Source organism: Tenrec ecaudatus, chromosome 1, assembly GCF_050624435.1.
Source record: "Tenrec ecaudatus isolate mTenEca1 chromosome 1, mTenEca1.hap1, whole genome shotgun sequence".
NCBI classification, from domain to species: Eukaryota; Metazoa; Chordata; class Mammalia; order Afrosoricida; family Tenrecidae; genus Tenrec; species Tenrec ecaudatus.
In genome coordinates this window covers 149996241-150009069 of record NC_134530.1, presented here as the reverse complement: position 1 = coordinate 150009069, position 12829 = coordinate 149996241, and the positions used below count along the sequence as shown (strand labels likewise).

Here is a 12829-nt window from a genome sequence, read left to right as displayed (position 1 = left end):
GACCGACCGGCGGCGCTGCGGCCCACGTGGCCGGGGCGGGGCCTCGCGCCCGCGGCGCCGACTGATTGCGTAGCGGGCGGGGCCGGAAGTGCCGCTCCCTAGTGGGGGCTGTTCATGGCGGTTCCGGGGTCTCCCGCAGTTTTCCCGCTTGCGATACCGAAACCGTCCGGCGCGGAGGCGGCAGGGCTTGCGGTGAGCGTCGGGCACGCGCAGCGCCAGCTCGCGGGCGCGGGGGCGGCCGGCGACCCGGCGGAGGCGGGCGCGGGGACAAAGGCGCGGGGGCCGAGCGGAGTCCTCTGGGGAGACGGGCGGGCCGGGTGGGTCGTTGGAGAAAGCCGCCCCGAGAGTTAGGAAGAGTTGCTGGGGGGGGGGGGGGAAGGGAGGGGTTCCCCTTACCTTAAACTGAGGGCGGGGCCCCAGGATTGTTGAAAAATAAACGGGAGGGGGTTAGCGAGAGGACTAGAAGCCAAATTTATGAGGCCCAGGTCAACCTGCAAGTGTTCTGCTCCCCGGAATCGCGAAGAGCCCCGAGGAGGGTCGCGTGCGTGGAACCGGATACGTGTTGAGCTCTGCTTTCAGTAGCTATTGATTATAAAGAGCTTTGAAGCACGGTAGGTGGAGCTCGCCAGTTAACCCTAATTGCTGCTTTTCCACAGGTCTTTGCTGGTGTGAAATGACTGAGTACAAACTGGTGGTGGTTGGAGCAGGTGGTGTCGGGAAAAGTGCTCTGACAATCCAGCTCATCCAGAACCACTTTGTAGACGAGTATGACCCCACGATAGAGGTGAGGTACCCTGGTGATCTGCTGCCCCTCCGTCGTTTTCAGCTTCATAACAGGCGAGAAACAAAGCTATTCTGTGTACTCGTTCTGCATTACAATAGGAAAAGCTTTCCATGTGGACAGTTTATTTTTGTTGCCTGCTGAAATTTTTCTCAAATGCTTACAATTTTTAACAACGCCGTAAAAGTGTTGCAAATGCAGTGTTGAATACAGTCCATTTTTCATGTATGACAGTGGTTACAGAAACACAGACCTAGGTAGGAGTGGTCTTTCTGATTGTAGTGCTGGAGAGGGAGGATTCAGTGATCCGACTGGTTCAAGCAGCTGAGATTGTGAGCTGAGAGTAGAAAGCGCATGAGATTTTGAGTCACTATGTCGGCCTCAGGTCCTTGTTTGCCGCTTGGGTGGATTAGCCCATCACTTAACCCTTCTGAGCCTCATTTTACTTACCTATTCAGTTATTGTACATTTATCCAGCCTACTACACAGGGATGTTGTGGAAAATCAAATAAGGTAATTAACATGCTTAAATTATATATGAACGGTAACACTTGCCATCAAATCAATTCAGACTTAAGTATTTATTTTAAGGATTCCATTGTTGTCTCTGGAGTTCATCCTATAGAAAGTGACTTCTAAATCCTTTAAACAAAATATTTTATTTCATTTTAAAAGGGCTAGTTCTAGATGTTGCTTTGTTGTTTTTTTTTGCATACTTATCTATTTAGTGCGTTATTAATAGCTTGGCTCCTCAAAATTTAATTAGTGCAAAGTAACTCTAACAAGAAACAAACAAAACACAACCTTTGGCCATTGAGTCAATTCTTAATCCTAGCAGCCTCTTGAGACCGGTAAAATTGTTTTATTGGGTTTCCAAGGGTGTGAATTTTTACAGAAGCAGACTGCCGCAATGGTCTCTTGTGCAGTGACTGGTGGGGGTCAAACCACCTGCCCTTCAGTTAGCCACTGAGCACTTAAACCACTGTGCTACCAGGGTAGGTAAGTCTCGCCTAGCCGCTATTAAAAATTAGTTGAAAGTCTTCATCTAATCTTTATTTCAGGTTTAACAGCTGTAGTAGAGTTAGAACCTTTGATTTTATTACACACTTTAAGTTACATACAGTAAAATATATCTATGTCTACTGCTCAGTAACAACACCCCGATCAAAATATAGAATATTTCCATTATCCCAGAGTTCTCCCATGCCCTTTTCCAGGTAGTAACTTCTCCTAGGAAATAACTACTTGCTTGCTTTGTTTTTTCCTAGACTCAACCTTTTAAATTACACTTTTTCTTATTTTTATTTTTCTTATTTTCTCAACATTTAATCAGTAAAGTTTTGATAAAGTGAATTGTGTTGATTGGAAAGAATAATACCAATATTCCAGTCACATCACGAAGTATGTTACAGAGCAATGATCAATGGGTCAAGAAACTAGGTCACAGTCTGGTTTGGGGTCCAGACCTTGCCCCACCTGCGGTATTGTTTTCTTTGTGCCAGATTACCAAAATATAGGTAGTCAAAGTTCATTGGAATGGGATTTGATTTTGCATGTCTCTTTAAAAGAATTAACCTTTGTTTGGAACCTTCTGGAAATTTTTTTATTATGAAATATTTTCCCCAGATATAATCTGGTGTGATGAGGGGGAAACTGGTATTGAAACTGGAAACAAAGAGTATTTGTGTATTTAGTCTTAAGCATAAATGGCACTATGACCAGTACCAGGTTATCACTGAAAGTCTCCTTAGGATTTGTAAAGAAGAATAAGTAGTTTGAATAATAACAATCCGGATTATAATTTCATGAAATGAATCTAATCGCTAGTATCCTGAGAGCAGTGATCCCTCTTTTGAATGAGCCTGGTTTTTATTCATCTTTCCCAGCCACAGAATGACTATTTCCCTTTTTGCAGACACACGGGATTTGGAGCCTTTCCCCTGGAGTGACATTAAGTGTTTATTTTTGTGATTAATAGCGGCTTGAGGGGCAAAGCTAGTGAACTTGCGTATCAGTTAATTTAACCTGGTCAGTGGCATTGCTTTCCCTGAGGTTTTTAAATGAAAATGGAATGTCCCTCTCTCCCCATCTCCTTCACAACCCTAGGATTCATACCGAAAGCAGGTGGTTATCGATGGTGAGACCTGTCTGTTGGACATACTAGACACCGCGGGACAAGAGGAATACAGTGCCATGAGAGACCAGTACATGAGGACAGGCGAGGGGTTTCTCTGTGTGTTTGCCATCAATAACAGCAAATCATTTGCAGACATTAACCTCTACAGGTACCAGGAAGACTGTTTTGCTTTTTTCCTGTAATAATGATCTTTAAGTGTGTTTGGAAGCTTTTGTGGGAATGAGCGCCATATTGGGAAAGTTGAAGATTTGCTAGGTTGCTTAACCTTCAGAATGAGGTTACTATTGAAAGTTCGTTCTAGAATTTATTTTGTGTGATAGGCTACTGCTAGCATATGATGCAGTAATGTATAAGTGGAAGTTCCTAGTGGGAAGAAGTCAGAATTAGGAGAGTTCGTGAAGGAATTTTTATCTCTGAGAAAGGTGTTCTGTAAGTAATAGAAAAGATAATAAGCCAAAGGAGAGTGGATATCAATGAAAAGAAGACAATGGAGCGGAATCTGGGTAGTTTGACATGGAGCCATCATGCGTCAAATCTAGCTTGGGCCCCAAAACTTGTGCACATTCTAATTCTACACAGTAGAAACTAGAATTCCAAAAGTGCTTTATTAGGTTTTCCAGGTTGTAATTGTTCTTAGTAACAGAGCCAGGGGCCGCTGTTTCTTAGCGCAAACCATTCAGCACATGACTTTTCCCAGGGTTAAAATTTGTTCATTAGCTATGTGACTTTTGGGCAAACTGTGAAATCTGTGTTTATTTGTATCCTTATTTGTCATAGAGATGATAGTAGTACCTACTTCATCAAATTTGTGGAGATTAAGTGTGTGATTTGCACATGCAAATATGTCCTCGTGATCTAAATCACTCCAAACAGTGCCCATAAGATAGTAAATGCTCCCTCCCTGGGAAGATGTCTGCTCCTGGACACAGATTGGCCCCAAACGGAATTCAGCATTCTTTTCTCCTAAGCCTGCTCTACTTTCTGGAAATATACCTGTACTTTATAAAATACCCAACACTTGGTAGTAACAGTAAAATATTTGTTTAATTCCTAAAGGTCATTTTTCTTCTTCTTTAAAAGTCTTGATTTAATGCATTGTATAAAAAAATACAACGGACGGAAGATGGATTTAAGAAATTTTTTAAAAGATTTTTATTCTTGGTTGAGATTTTTTTTTCTATTTTACTTTGTTATTGTTGGATTTTTGTTTGTTTGCTTTTTTATTATATGTGGGTGAGGGGAGACATCGGATAGGGCAAGGTATGACAAGATAATAATTTATAAATTACCAAGGGCTCATGAGGGAATGGGGAGCAGGGAGGGAGGGAAAAATGAGGACCTAATGCCAGGGGCTTAGGTGGAGAGCAAATGTTTTGAGAATGATGAGGGCAATGAATGTACAAATGTGCTTTCCACAATTGATGTATGTGTGGATTGTGGTAAGAGTTGTATGAGCCCCTAATAAAACAATTTAAAAAAATAACAGGTTAGGTAAATATGTAGAGACAGTAACTGGACTAATGGATTTTTGGGGATATATGGCAGTGGAGCTTGGAAAATGAGCTAAATAACAAGGAGTATAAGAAGGAAATTTTCCAAAATTGATTAGTGATGATTGTACAACTCTTCTTGATATAGTTGAACTATTGGATTGTATGACAAATGGATTATATGCCAATGAAACTGTTTAAATTATTTGAAATTTAGAAGTGAGATTTTTTTTTAATGGGACCAGGAATGAGCTTATTCTTTAATTATTCAGAGTTTATTGTGCCCCGTGAAGCTCTGTTGGTTTTACAGCTGTTAGGCTACAAATTCAGCAGCGTTTATGAGATCTGTGTCTGCAGAAAGTAGATTAGTTGCTCAGAAGTAGGATTATACTAAGGCCAGAAGAAAATTTTCTGATGGATTCTCCAAAGAAGGTTGTTTAAAGAATACTAGTAGCCTACCAGCAATGTGGTCAAAGTTTATTAGGAGCATCTCTTCACATAGCTTGCGGTCATCGCACCAAAGAACAGTCCTGCACGTGGCCAGTGTAATGCAGCTTAGGTACATGATTGTATGGAATCCAAGAGCCGTGCTGTGCAGTACAGTACTGCAAACCACCATATGGAGCTATTGAAATAAAAATGTTAAATAGCAATAAAAATAGCTTGAGCGCTGCAGTGGCTAGAGGCTGCTGTATTGGACTATACAGATTTAGACTATTTCTTTCCTTAGAAAATTCTGTTGGACAGTTTTTTTCTAGAGAATCCAGATACACTCTGGGGTATGTCTTAACATGTCTGTCTTGCGTGACCATGTTGGAGTTCCCCGCTGTAAGAGAACACTGATCAGTGGGGAATGCCAGATGCTTCAGTTCCCTTTTCATTATGGCCATTCTAGTGTTTTCTAGTTTATATCTTGTGCTTCCAACTATAATTTCATTTGAAGAAAATGGTGGTTACCACTCTTTTAGAGAATTGGAGAGACTGTTCTCTGTTAAATACTATCCCTTATTATGAAAGGAACCTCAGAGTTCTTTGGAGACAGTGAACTTTAGAGGTTTTTTTACTTCCCGGCTTGACTCTAGAGCGAGCACTGACTTGGGTAGAATACCACTCACTTCCACTAGGTGGGGAACTGGTGGTTTGCTTTCTAATGGCTGTGGCCTCCGGCTTCAACAAGCTCCTTAGCGCACTTGCTGGACCTGCTTTCATATTGGAGCTCAATCCCAGAATGACGCTCATGAAGTTAGATGAAATTTGCCAGTTGCTCTTTTGCCTAAACTAGTCTCCCTCCTGAAGGCTGATTAACATTCCTTTTTTAGGGAGCAGATTAAACGAGTAAAAGACTCAGATGATGTACCTATGGTGCTGGTAGGAAACAAGTGTGATTTACCGACAAGGACAGTTGACACAAAACAAGCGCATGAACTGGCCAAAAGCTATGGGATTCCGTTCATTGAAACCTCAGCCAAGACCCGGCAGGTATTTTTGAGCATCTGGGAAAGGGTGGAAGGGAGGAAAATTTGTCTGATTGACACTGCTAGAAATAAAACCCACACGCTCTCACGAATTTCTGATAGTGTTCTATTCATTTTAATCTCAAAATGAACTTACTATTCTGGTGTAGAGTTTTTGGTTTTCATTATTTGCAAAAATTTCACCAGTGAGTGTACTTGATTAAAAACATCAGTCCTTTAGCCATCATCTCTGAGCACCTTAACTCGCGATTTAGGGCGTAAACCTGCCTGAGTGAACTCTTTAGATTTCATCATTTTCTGTGTCCCACGTTAACTTTTTAAAAATCTTTTGGCAGAATGTCATTTTAATATCATTCTGTTTATGTGATTTAGCAGGATGCTAAATTTAGTGCCCTCTTCCTCAGTTACCCCATTTTAGCAGCTAAAGTTATTTAGAGGCTTTAGTAGAGTTCTTAGGAGTATTCATTTACTAATATGAGATTCTTATTAACTTAGTAACAGGAATTTGAAATCTACATGGAACATAAAGGAAGATTTGTAACCTGAATTATGTCAGTTAAGCTATGTTATTTTATTTTTTTTCATCTTTTGTTAGGGGGTTGAAGATGCCTTTTACACACTGGTAAGAGAAATTCGTCAGTACCGAATGAAAAAACTCAATAGCAGTGATGATGGGACTCAAGGTTGTATGGGGTTGCCATGTGTGGTGATGTAACAAGGTGAGGAGAACTACGGTGTCTAACATTATAAATCTTACGATCTAACATCATCATAAATCTTAACATTGAACATCAGGCAGTTTGGAGAGGTTTACTAATATTGTTTTCTTTCCATTGCTATTTAACTGACAATCTGGTCACTCTGAGAAGAAGATCTGAGTTATTTTTTAAACACCATTACTCTACAAACATTTTTATACCTCTGTCCAAATATGAGAAGTTAGAAGGCGTTCGTTGGGAAGTGTATGTATCCTATATTCCGGGCATTGGCCAAAAGTTTGAAGGGCCGCTGCTTCATAACTAAGATGATAATGCCACGGTGTGTCTTCTTTTCTTACAGATACGCAGTAAGCTGTATCAGAAAAGAGCCACTCTCAAGGTAGGACAAATTTGGTTCTGGTTGGATTTTTAAAACTTGCTCCTGTCAACTCTGCAGGCGCTCATGTGCGTTTTGTCTTGATTTCAGCTGCACTGACACCTGGTCCTGACTTCCTTGGAGGAGGGTCCCTATTGCTGTCCTTGTTCTCGCCAAGAAGCTCCTGTGTTTCCCACCTCTCAGTGTCTCAGTGAAATGTTCTCTGTTGGAGAAGTTCTCAGAATCACTACCTCCTCACGTGGCTGTCTGACCAGAGAAATGCCCAGTATTGCCCCCTCCCTGGGCTCCCCCCGCCACCCCCACCCCCCGCACACATACACCTCGGCCACCCCACGTTTTTCATCTGAGAAGCCATTCCTGCTCTGAAACAGAACCCAACTGTAGAGTAGACATGCAGTTCTGTTGAAAGCTGTTGTCTCAAGCGCTACAGTAAGCAGCTGCTGGTGGGGTGTTTTTTTTCTTGTCTTTTACTGTTGAACTTGGAACTATGTTGGTTTTTGGAGAAATGTCATAAATTACTATTTGCAGAGAATATAGTTAATGTTGCAGTTGAGTTTGTAATGCCATTGGCTATATTCTATTCCTGGTATCTGCTCTGTATTCATAAACACAAATATGAATGCTGACCTTGGAGTCTATCCTAGTCTGCTTAACTGGACATAATTAACTCAAACTGACAATGAGGTGCCTTTTTCTCAGAAGTGTGTAGACATCCGATGTCTGAAAAAACCATTGTGTCTGAAAATGGATTGTCAGAGAGATTCTGACCTTGAGGAGAAGCTTTACCTGTCTTAATAGTGCATGCCATTTCTTACATACATACATGAACTTGGTTTTCCAGAGCTATATTTTTGGGTTGTCCCAAGTAGAAAGATGAAACTGGAAATAATTAGTAGTTTCACTGATTTTTCTTACCTAATCTCCACACTTTGGGGATGGGATTTGTTTCTTGGAGTTTACCAATAACCCAATACCCAGTGTCCTTCCATTCCTATTCAAAAGTGGATCATGTCAGAGAGTAGTGTAGCAGTCTGTGTTTAATAGCTGTCATTGATGATTTCCCATCCTCAAATGCAGTGTGCTAATAGACTAGACTACATCTCCATTGTATGTTCTGGTGTTTTAGTCATGTAAGTAATGATTGCCCTCGAGCCTTCTCACCCCGCCTTTTGTCCCTAGTGCCGCAGCAGTGAGGAGGTGGGAGGTGCGATGACTTGTTTCCGTTGGGCAGACATGGTGCTAGTAGACCAAGGTCACAGTTTCAAAACTTGAACGAGCCAGTTAACATCACACAGGGGAGTGCTTTTGCATTGACTGTGTAACTCCAGCTAGTTTTGCCAGTTGCCTGCTGCTGGTGACCCTGCAAGGGAAACAAGGTCAATCAGCGGAGCTTTTTTCACCCTGACTGGAGACGCTTGGTTCCATCCTAAGGAGGATCAGTTTGAAGAGATCTTGGGGAAAGTATTGACTTTTTTTTTTTTTTAGCTAGTCGTAACAAAAATTAAACCATTGTTTTCTCGTTAAACTTTATTTTTTTAAGGAGGGTGCCTTGAACCCAAAGTAAAAAAAAAATTTTTTTGTGGGGGGACTTGTTTTTCCTTTAAACATAATGTCTTGAAGGATTTAAAAGAGGACTTTTGTTAGTCTCTGTGTACCAGACAGCCAGAACTGGTGTGTTCAAAAGTAGTGTTTGAATGGAAATTGAAAAGAATAGAAAATAGAATTCATCATTCATGACAAGGGTTTGGAAGCTAGGCTTTACTCTTTGCAGATAGTACTCTGGTAATTCTAATGAAAAGTAGACTGATAAAAGAATCATCATAGAATGGTGAGTCTCAGCTCTTTAATACCTAAATGCTTACTGACGATCACCCTCTGCTAGTGTGCATTTTCCCTGAGCAGCACTCACCGCAAGGGGAGAGCCATATGCCATGCCCGGGAAACCTGGAGGCTGTGCTTGCTCACTGCCAAGCCAGGAGCTTTCACAGTAGTCACGACCTGGAAAGCGTTCTCTGCTGCTGCCTGGCTGTCCTTGTGCAACACTGCTCTGTCCCTTCTCTGAGCTAAGCGCCTCGACCTGGAATCATCGTGGGTGTCGGTGTGACTGACAGCATGACCCTTGCCCTACAACTTCTATTCACTTTCATGTTAATGAGGAGGGAGTGGGGGAGGAAAAAGAGTTATTCATCTCAGGCTATGTACCTACAGTTTTCTTGAGTACATTCTAAGTACAGAAGTATTTAGATGGGCCCAAAACTGGGTCCTGAAAATGTCCCTCACTTCCTAAGAAGTTCAACTTAGGTATGAGTTTTTGTACAATGCAGTTGCAAACTTACAAAACAGATTTTTAAAAGAACAACTGGATGACTCCCGTTAGGGTGACATAGTATTTTTTAGGATGTTTGTGAGTACAAGGATTTCTGGTGGCGGAGTGGGTATGCATTTAGCTATTGGCCACATGGTCGGTAGTTCAAAACCACCGGCTCCTCCACAGGAGAAGGATGAGGCTTTCTAGTTCCATAAACGGTTAAAGTCCTGCAAACTCACATGGCAGTTCTGTCCTGCCCTGTAGATTCACTATGAGTTGGAATTGACTCAGCGGTGGTGAGTTTGGGGGGGTTTTGTTTTGGAATTTGTGAGTGCTGGAAATCTAATTTACCTCAAAATCTGAAATTACTGTTCCTCAGATTAAGTGCCTGGCCAGCTGGCATACTTTTTATATTCTTTGATGTTTGCATTTTTTTAATGTTGCAAGTTCAAGAGTAAAAGTAAGATGTCGTGTCTAAAGGCTACCATGCATAATCTGTCAATGAAATCTGTTTAGGGCTCAAAACAGCTTACTGTAGAATGTTCCTATGAAAGATACTTAATATACATACTGTATGAGTGTAATAGTAAGATTAGTCACAGTTTTATTTTAATGGGCACCTTTTAAAGTGTGCGGTGAATTCCTTTGTTTGGGCTTGAAAACAAGGACAGAAACACTTTAGAGGAAATTTTCCCCTGTTTTATAATGTGTGAGTATAATCATATTTTGCTTTATGTTTACTGTTATAAATTCTTAAGCTGGCAGCTATTTCTTAGACCTACCCACTCCTTACCAGCCACAGGCCCCACCCCCCCAAAAAAGGTGCATTCTGTTTCTTCATCTCTGCTAACATTATAAGAAGCAAGGATAATTAGGAGAAATATTTTATTTGGGTGGTTTCTATAAATATGAGAATATAATTGTTATACATTAATTTTCATCCTTTCTCTCTCTTAGCAGTCTCACATGCCACAACATTATTTTAAGGTATCTACTCTCTGAGAATTGTTTTAAAGTGTTCTCTTTATCAGAGTAGTTACAAGTTCAAAATATAAACGCCTGAGTACTGACTTATGAAACAATGTTGAGCTCTTCCAGAGGGAAAGGGAGTCTTGATGGAGGTTGTCTGGCATATTAATGTGCCTCCATGTATTAATAAAAATAACAATTGTGCAAGTCTGCTGTTGAATTGGAAACATGGCATCATTGTCCCTAAATAAAAGGACTGATATTTCAACTTCTATTGTAAATTAAGTCATCTAATTTTTTTTCAATTTGGTTAAATGTTTTTCATGTTAAATAACTTTAAAAAAATAAAAACTGGAAGTTCTTTGTTTAATCATATTTTTTTCTCAAATGAAGTACCTTTATTGACAATTATTTCCATCTTCTAAAGATGATATGTGCACAGGATTAGAGAAGTTCCATATTTATCTTAATATATAGTATATCCTACTTTTAACTTTTGGTTGTGATTTGGGTGCAAGTTTACAAAGAAAAATGAGTTTTCTATAACAATTCATACGTATCTTGTGACATTGATTGCAATCCCACGGTGTAGCCTCATATTTTGCCTGAATTTACTATTTCCATCTGTCCTTCTATCCTTTCCTAAGACCTGAGTTTTATCTTGGCAAATGCTGCCTTTGTGAACTCCACTGCGTGACCGTTCTGAGGAGTGTGTGCCTCCCTGCTGACATTTCTTTACACCTTATAGGCAAGCCACTGTTGGACTGAAAGCTGAGCCATGGGTTTAAACTCCGTTTTCAGACACAAAGATAGCTGAGGGTTGTGGTCTTGGCAGTTCCACCAGTCTCCAGCAGACCAGTAAACCTGGGAGTTTATATCTTCCCCCCCCCCCCTAACCATTTATTTTTCACAGTGTAGAGAGCTACAAGTCCGAGCTCAAAGCACTGACTCGGGGAAAGTCTGTCTTTCTCTGTTGGCCCTGGAGGAAGGTCTTCCTTCCTTGTCCGTTGTTCAGCTCCTTCCCTGCTCATTGCAGATCTGTCTTGGCATCTCTCTTACTCCATCTTTCTCTGCTTGCTTGTTTAATCTTTTTTCTATCACCAGACACACCCTAGGCTAATCTCCCTGCTTAATAGAACAAGACAACCCATTTCCAAAGAGGGTTATGCCTACTCATCATTTAATTTTAACATTTTGCATGTCTGATAACAGTAAAAAAATCTGTCTCACACATTAATGATATATGTCCACAGTAGCATATGCCATGGTGCAAGGGAAGAGTCATGATGGTGAAGGTATGTGTCAACGTGGCTAGGCCATAATTGTCAGCGGTTTGGCTATGTAATGATGTGGTTATCCTCCATTTTGTGATCTGATGTGGACATAAGTTATTTTCACATAAGACTAATCCTCACTCAATGATCATGCTCTTTAGAATCTGTCAGTAAGTGAGATGTGGGTAACTAAGTACAGGTATAGAAGTTAGGCTTTAAGCACATATGCTGGGGGTATATCATTCAATCCATAGCACATGACTTTCTTGCTTTTGGTGGTAGCTGCTGTTTTGTTTGACCAAATAGTTGCAGAAAAACAAAGGATGAAAAGTAACTACAGAAGCTTGCTTAGACTTGAGGTTGGGACACCTTATCCATCTCTGCTTTTAAGAATTGGTGCCTCATAATAAGCAATATTAAAGGACATTATGTTAGGCAAGGTTATCTAGAGAAACAAAACCAGGACACACATGATTTTATATAGATAAATACAACACGGAGAAACAGCTAATTAGTCCACAGAGCAGTACAGAGGGCTCAGTTCAACTCACGGGGGCTGCTGGGTGCAAGTCAAGGGAGCAGATAGCGGAGTATAATGTAGAACAATACAGGCCGTCCGACCACAGGCAGCAAACAGGGCGGGTCACCAACAGCCAGATGATGGTCTGACAATCTCCAGCTCAAGTGATGTATACACTAGCTGTGTGGTGAAGCAAGTCTTGAAGGAACCTCAAACTATAGCAGTACGGTCCACGGATTGGGTGTCCCACAGGTAGTGTAACTCACAGGTTGAGGCAGAGAGCTAAGGCAGCTGCACACTGGTCCCTATCATCAAAGAGCAAGAGACAAGGGTGCTCACAAGCCATTTATCTCTTTGCCCTTCAATTAAACTGCAACCTCATTAATCCCACATGTGTTTATTGGCCAGGTTGGCACACAACCTACCTCTACCTATCACAGACATTAAAATCCAATACAGTTGCATGTTATTTGATAGTCTAAATATTCCAGAGTTAATAAAAAAGTATTGCTATAATAGAGACTTTATTGAATAAACAAACTTGTTTCTTGACATATCTTCCGTCTTGAATCTCTACGCACCTCTGTAGGTGGTGTGTCCATCTTCAGTAATCCATCCTTCTCCAAAGAACTTTGCAATCTTCAGTGTTCACAAATGCCCAGATGGCAGGTTCGGCACAAAGGAGGAACTCCAACCGTGTTCCTTTTAAATGTTCTTTGCGTTTGGGGAACAAAACAAAGTCTGAAGGGACAAGAGCGTGGCTGTAGGCTGCATGGGATC

At 41.1% G+C, this 12829-nt stretch overlaps 1 protein-coding gene across 1 annotated transcript; it reads left to right on the top strand.

The window, feature by feature from the left end:
- The first annotated feature begins 70 nt into the window (after nucleotides 1–70).
- Nucleotides 71–10527, top strand: NRAS (NRAS proto-oncogene, GTPase). The gene is made up of 7 exons (XM_075559684.1): nucleotides 71–192; nucleotides 657–784; nucleotides 2888–3066; nucleotides 5728–5887; nucleotides 6479–6602; nucleotides 6943–6981; nucleotides 7069–10527. Exons 2-5 carry the CDS (start codon nucleotides 674–676, stop codon nucleotides 6596–6598), a joined length of 570 nt encoding a protein of 189 aa, XP_075415799.1. The 5' UTR covers nucleotides 71–192; nucleotides 657–673; the 3' UTR covers nucleotides 6599–6602; nucleotides 6943–6981; nucleotides 7069–10527.
- Nucleotides 10528–12829: the final 2302 nt, after the last annotated feature.